The sequence below is a fragment of the Vigna radiata genome, chromosome 2, assembly GCF_000741045.1.
Source record: "Vigna radiata var. radiata cultivar VC1973A chromosome 2, Vradiata_ver6, whole genome shotgun sequence".
NCBI classification, from domain to species: Eukaryota; Viridiplantae; Streptophyta; class Magnoliopsida; order Fabales; family Fabaceae; genus Vigna; species Vigna radiata.
The window spans coordinates 17,882,982-17,889,907 of record NC_028352.1 but is presented as its reverse complement, the minus strand read 5'-3'; the positions used below and the strand labels follow the sequence as shown (position 1 = coordinate 17,889,907).

General features: G+C 31.8%; 1 protein-coding gene across 1 annotated transcript; it reads right to left on the bottom strand.

Moving 5' to 3' along the window:
• Positions 1-3,528: 3,528 nt before the first annotated feature.
• LOC111240583 lies at positions 3,529-5,649 on the bottom strand. The gene is made up of 5 exons (XM_022775853.1): positions 5,023-5,649; positions 4,805-4,915; positions 4,404-4,567; positions 4,161-4,323; positions 3,529-4,065 (listed from the first exon to the last, which is right to left on the bottom strand). The coding sequence occupies exons 1-5, from the start codon at positions 5,563-5,565 to the stop codon at positions 3,889-3,891; spliced, it is 1,158 nt and encodes a 385-aa protein (XP_022631574.1). The 5' UTR covers positions 5,566-5,649; the 3' UTR covers positions 3,529-3,888.
• Between the last annotated feature and the right edge of the window lie 1,277 nt (positions 5,650-6,926).

Below are 6,926 nucleotides of genomic sequence, written 5' to 3'. Positions count from 1 at the left end.
CTCATATGCTATGTTATGTTTTATATTATAAGAAAATAAATTTTCCATATTGCTTATGTTGTTTGATTTATTTATGGCTTATATTAAGGGGAGTTCTTTAATTTAGGGGGAGTATTTTATATACATAAATCTTTTTTATAATGATCAAAATTGGGAAGATATATGTTTAAAGGCTCAATTATATTTATCTTTTGTCTATTAATCCCTCTTTTTTAAGTTATGTATGAGTTACAGATCAGTATAGGTTACCAAAAGCTTTAAATCAAAGATTTTTTTATCATCATAAAAAAGGGGGAGATTGTTAGCATAAAGTTGAAGAGCAGAAATTTTGATGATGTCTCTAAGTAAAGTCTAAATTGCTCTTATTGCAGGAAAATCCTTATGAAGACTTGGTTTTTATATTAAAGCTTTTGTATTTTAGTAGATTGATGTATAGGATGTGGTTTATACTTGATTCTGTGTATTGTTTGCCTTAGGGAGCGTTTAAAATCGTTTTGAATAAGAAACCTCATTTTATACTCAAGATAATCGATTACCACTTATGATAATTGATTATCAATAATCGATTATGACTTACCATAATCGATTGTCACAAGCAATTGTGAGCATTTTTAAGGAAGTTTTTTATCGTTGTGCATTCAATGATGCATAATCGATTGCCATATTAGGATAATCGATTATTACGTGTTAAAAACCTTACAATGGATTTTTGGAGGTATCCTTGAGTGAGATCTCTATAAATTAGATTGAGACTCTCATTCTAATATACAACATACGAAATAAGTGTATTTCGAAATTTTTATCTACAGTGTGTGATGATAATTGTTCTAGGGTTTGTGGAACCCTTGTGTTGTGGCTTCAAGAACTTTGCGTGTTGGCATAGAGCGAGAACTTTCACTGGGAGTGTGATTGAGTGTTGTTATTGTTGCTGAGTTAAAAGTCTGTCATCCTTTGTGAAGATTCAAAGGAGGTGTTCATCCTTTGTGAGGATTCAAAGGAGTTGGTCATCTTTCATGAAGCATTTGGAAGAGTTGTTCATCCTTTGTGGGTTACAAGGGAAATGAGTTTCATCTCTTGAGGTAAGAAGAGAGGTGTTCTAACCTTAAACTGTTTTATTTTCTTTGTTATTGTACCGGTTTGTTGGTTTGTGCTATTGAAGCGTTAATTCTCGGTTGAGATTGTCAATACCCAATTTCGTCCGGGGTAAGTAAATAATTAAAATTAAAGAATAAGAGAATAATAATTAATGGTGGGTAAAGAAAAAAAAAGGAAGAAGAAAATAACAAAATAATTTTCCTTAAAAAAATGTATATGTAATTTTCAAATATTAAAATATTTTTGAAATATTAGTTTAATATGATAATAATTTGAATCAATATTATGCCAATAATTATAAGCAATAATTATAAACAATAATTAAAAATAATATATTGATATATTTGTTGCATTAGTTTCTTTTTAAAGAGAAAAATATGGTTTTTAAAATGGACAAATGTTTTGAAAATATATTATAATCAATGTCTTGAATATTATTTAATTTGTTTTCTTGCAACCAAAACAATTTCTTTCCCTATTTTGTTCATTGTCAATTAATTCACAATTAAAGTTAGACTACCATAATATTACAACAATTTGTGTATATAAATACGCACCCTGTGATAGAAAAAAGAGAACAGAAAAAATAAAGAGAGACATGCAAAAATAATGAGATAGAAAGAGAGAGTATAAAAGAAAATAAGTTCTCACACATAAGGGGTTCTGCAACCACCAAGGAATATTTTTTACTACACACAAATAACATTTTGGTTTAATTGCTTCTTTTGTCCCCAGTTTGGTTGAAGTGTGTCAAATTCGTCCCCCTTTTAGAAAAATGTCAATTTCGTCCTCATATAGAAAAAAATTGTGTCAATCAAGTCATCTCCATTAAAAACAAACTAATGGTGTTAAAAACTTAAAGTGAGTTTTGAATAATAACCACTTCATGGGTCCGATCCCTGATTTTGCAGTGGATAAAGTGAGTTTTGAAAGCAATGATTTTTAACGGAGATGACTTGATTGACACAAACTTTTTCTATATGAGGACGAAATTGACATTTTTCTAAAAGGGGGACGAATTTGACACACTTCAACCAAACTAGAGACAAAAGAAGCAATTAAACCTAACATTTTTTTAAATAATAAAATAAAGGGTATAAGTACACGTCGGCCTATGGCCGGTTTCTTTTTTTTTTTCCACAATTCTTGAAATATAAAAATACAAAATATTTAAAACTAAAAATGTCAATTTTGTTAAACTAAACCATTTTACCAGAATTACGTGATCCCTGATTTTCCATTACAAATGGATATACGTAGAAGCAAGGTCAATTCTTGTTGGGTTCACTTTTCAAAAATCTCAAACAATTCATAATATTTTTTAAACAAACTCACAAACCATTTCCTAGATAAAGAGCTATGTGATCCTTGATTTTCCATTAAATGAATATACGTAGGAGTTAGGTCAATCCTTGTCGGGTTCATAAAACAAAAAATATTTTTTTTTGTTTCCTAATAATTTCTTTATATTTTTAATTTTGGGAAAAATTAAATATTTTGGAAAACCACGTCAACTTTATACATTTAATTAAAGGTACTGCCTTTGGGCAGACATAGTAGGGTGCTAACACCTTCCTTACACGTAACCGATTCTCGAACTTAAAATCTAGTTTTCGTAGACCATGTCTTATTTTATGGTTTTCGATAGTTTTTCTGTAATAAATTATGCTGGTGACTCCCAAAACTTTTTCTTAAACCTGTTTCTTTTTAGTTTGTTGTCGCATCGCGATCTCAGTTACAACAAAGATTAACAACTGGACGTAGGATCTCTTTTATCTGAACCAGTATAAAAATCACCTGTCCAATTTTCTCTCTTCCTTACTCTTTAAGGAATTTATATTTACGAGAAAAGTATTAAAAGAACAATTTGCGATAAGAAACCAAATCACCCATTCTTGGTTTGTTGAACGCGTTAACCATTCCACCACCGCTCTGACATATTCTTTGCAAATAACTTACTCTACACGGATCCACAAGCCTCAATTAAAATATTAGAAGTGGACATTAGAGACAAAAGAGATATTCACAAAATGTTCTTTCCTTGAAGTGGTTTCTAAAAGAAAGTATAACCTACTTCAAGCAAAGTACTAAAAAAGCAAGTCTGATCTGACAAGTTGATTTTGACCAACGACTGTTGTACACAAAGAAAGAGAAGACACAAGAATAGAGGCCAAGAGCTTATTCTAACAGACATTTATCCATAAGCCTTTAAATAGAAGATCATTCAAATGAAGAATCAAGAAGATAACATACAACGAAAATATTCATTCTTTGATAAGCGATCAAAAGAAAAGCACATAAAGAGCTTAAGAAAAAAAGAATATCTGAGTAAAAAAAGAGAAAAAAAGAAAAGAAGAAAAATAATAATTTTAAGCTTCATTGTAATATTTGTAACTGATTTTAAGAAAGAGAGAAAGAAAAAAAGAAAGAAATTACTAATTAAGCCTTCAAACAAAATATAAATGTACCAACATATTTTTAACAATGATTAACTAAGTTTATGGTCTAACTTGGTCAGACATAAATCGAAACATAACAAATGTTAACAAAGGAACAGAAATAACAAAAGCTCCAAAGGCAACATTGTCACCAAAATTAAGCCTAATAACAGCATAGTCGTTAAGCAAAGAAATTAATCAGCATCTATGCTTTCTTTTCCATTCTTGCTTCTCTAAGACTAGTGATTTTCTAGTCCCTTTGAAGCACTACATACCAACTCAAAATTAAATTCAAGATGACCAAACAAGTCTCACAGCCCTAAGAGAGAGACCACAAGAAATGGGTTGAAGATGTTCAAAGCTTCAAAGTGAGATCTAGTTTAGAACTTCTTGCCACCGCATTATGATTCTGAAAACTATCTGATTGTTGTCCAATTAGTGCTGCATTTGCTGATGGAGAGATGAAATTGTAACAATGTTGCTGCTGTTGATTGTACCCTGANGGGGGAGGAACTTGATTCTTCATGTTTGCCTTTAATAAAAGAAAAATGGAAGTTAAGAAGGAATAATAAAATTAGAAAATGGCTAATATGAGTTTTTCCAAATCGGATAAAAATCAGGATATACCTGGTGATGAAATGGTTGGAAAGCTGAAGTAGAGTTTAACTTAAAATTTGAGCATGGGATAGGAGGAGCTAGTCTAAGAAAATCTCCACTAATACTCTCATTATCTTTCTTCTTTTTCTTTGAGTTTAGCTCTGAGTTGGATGCTGCAAGGGAAGGAACTTCCCTGCAAATCAAGAGTGAGTAAGCAAAATTTGTAACTACAAAGAACTTATCAACTCAAAAGATCAAAGTTGAATCAACAACCTTATAGTTGAATTGCTAAAATCCAAGTTGAATTCTCTTCCACGACGGCATGGAATTGTTTCACTTGCTTTAACAGGGGAAGGAAAAGTTAAAGGTTTGAAATTGGAAGAGATTACAGGTGGGGTTTGAAGAGAGAAGGAGCCTTGTCTTTTAATCCCTGTCATCTGCATCAAGCTCACATCATTAAATTTCTTTTGTATCATCTATTCCAAATTTTATAAACAAAATCCAAGGAAAATTATCTAATCACAAATATTGAATTCATCAAAATATCTATACAAAAATTGAAAGAGAGAGGATCTATGAACAACTAAATGAAAAAATATGTTCAGATATATGAACAAAATTCATGTAAAACACTACTAGCTTGAAACAAATTCAGCGGTGGAAAGTATGAATACCCTTTCCTCCTGCCTCTTGGAAACATAGCATCCACTGTAGCTTTGGTTTGAAGGGATCTCTATTAAGGATTTAGGCACAGTTATTGATGAAGTCCCTGAGGAGGCACTCACCTGCAAAATCCAAACCATATCTGTCTTATTCCACAGGAACAGAATGTGTAAAAAACATGGAAACCATTGAGAATTCAAGAGAGAGATCAAACATTAAAACATCTTACCATTGATGATGAAGGGTGTTGTTGTTGGGTTCTCTGCAACCAATTGAAGGAGGGGCTAAGAGGGTTGGACTGACATGGCAAATTTGATGCAAGAGTCAATTTAGGGTCCATCCCTAAGTTCTTGCTCTGAAGTTCAAAATTATGGTGGGCCCACAGGTGGGGCCCACTAACACGCCCATGTGGTGGAACACCACCATGCCAACAAGCCTCAGAGCCACCACCACCACCACCACTGTTTGCTAATGAAACAGTGCTTGAAGGTAATGAATTTGGAGAAGATGGAAAGTTTGCAAATTGCAGACGCAGATCACAGGGTGAATTGTTTGATGATCCATTTGCATTTGCACCTGCTGCTGCTGCTGCTTTTTTCTCCTTTTCTTCTTCTTCAAGTCTAATTTTTTCAAGCTGTGCAACACCAAGTCCCCTCTGAGGCACCTTCTTAGGCTTTGGCTTTTTGCAAGGTCTACCAGCACCTTTTCTACTGCCACCAGCACCACCACCACCAACGTTCTTATTCTTAGAGCTTTCATCTTCTTCACCCATTGCTGCTATATTTCATGCACCACTCACTGCAACAATTCGCCAAACAACTCCAAGGCAAATAAAACCAACATGAGAGAATAAAACAATGTGTCAGAGTGTCACTACCAACCCAGTTATTTCATGCAAACCTTGAATTGTTCAAGTTTGGGGGAATTCTGCAAAGCCTGTGAGGAAATCTAGAAGAAAAAAAAGAGAAAAAGTAGGGTCACTAGGTGTAAAGACACAATGTTTCTGAAAAGATTTCGGACTTTTCTAAAATCTAGAGCTTTTTGACACAGACATATATCATCATCATATCTTATACATATATATATATATACACAAAACCAAAGCTCAAAAATAGCCTAAACAAGAAAAATGGAATGCATGTTCAAAACAAAAATTTAAACCAAGTAAATCTATGACAACTAAATATTATTTTTCCAAAGATCACACTCCCTGAGTGGTTTAAAATCTGATTCAAAAGATTTCAGTAATCTCTACTTTGATCTGCGTTGACCAGAAAAATCACACACACCCTGTTTATTAAATGTGGTTATGTAAATCCCATTATATTAAACTGAGAAAAATCTGATAGGTTCACACACCTGAATCAGACGGTTCAGATACAAATAATTGTATCTTTTTGTTTCTCTCTAAAACTATGTAGGAGACTCTTTGGGAAGACAATGTCTTCTTAGGTTGTTTTGTTTCATATATATGATGGAAGGACCACAATTCCTTTGTTGTCTTTTATAACTTTCTTGTCTCAAGTGTGTGGGTCCCACTTATGGTTTTTACTACCCACCAAATAGCCTTCATAATAACTCATGCAAGAAGAGAAGGAAATGGACAATGGTGGAGTAAGGCTTATTTATGGATGGTAGTAATGAGTCTCATTAATAAAACCAAAAAAGTCAATACAAAATATTTGTTAGAGCAAAAAATTTATGAATTTTTTATGACTGTTTTATTTTTTTTATTAAATGTTAATTATTTAATTGCAGAAATTAAACCATCCCTTCTCTAATTTTTTAATCTCCTCTTTAACAGTTCTTATTCTAAAAGGTGACAAAACTTATTAAGAAAATGTCTAGGAAAATACTAATTAAAGAATATTTAGTATGTATTTTTTATGGTCATAAGAGCATGCAGTATATTTTAGTTCATATTTTAATTATTTCAAGGTTATTGTCAATCAATATTTTAAACACATTACTAAATAAGAAATGCTTAATATATTAATTGTTTTTATTATTTGAAGATATGTATTAAATATTATTTTACGTTTCTAATCAAATAAATATATTTTTATTTTTGTTTCTGCATGATACCTAAGACAATTGCTTAATATTATTTTATTTAAAATGATGATTAAACAG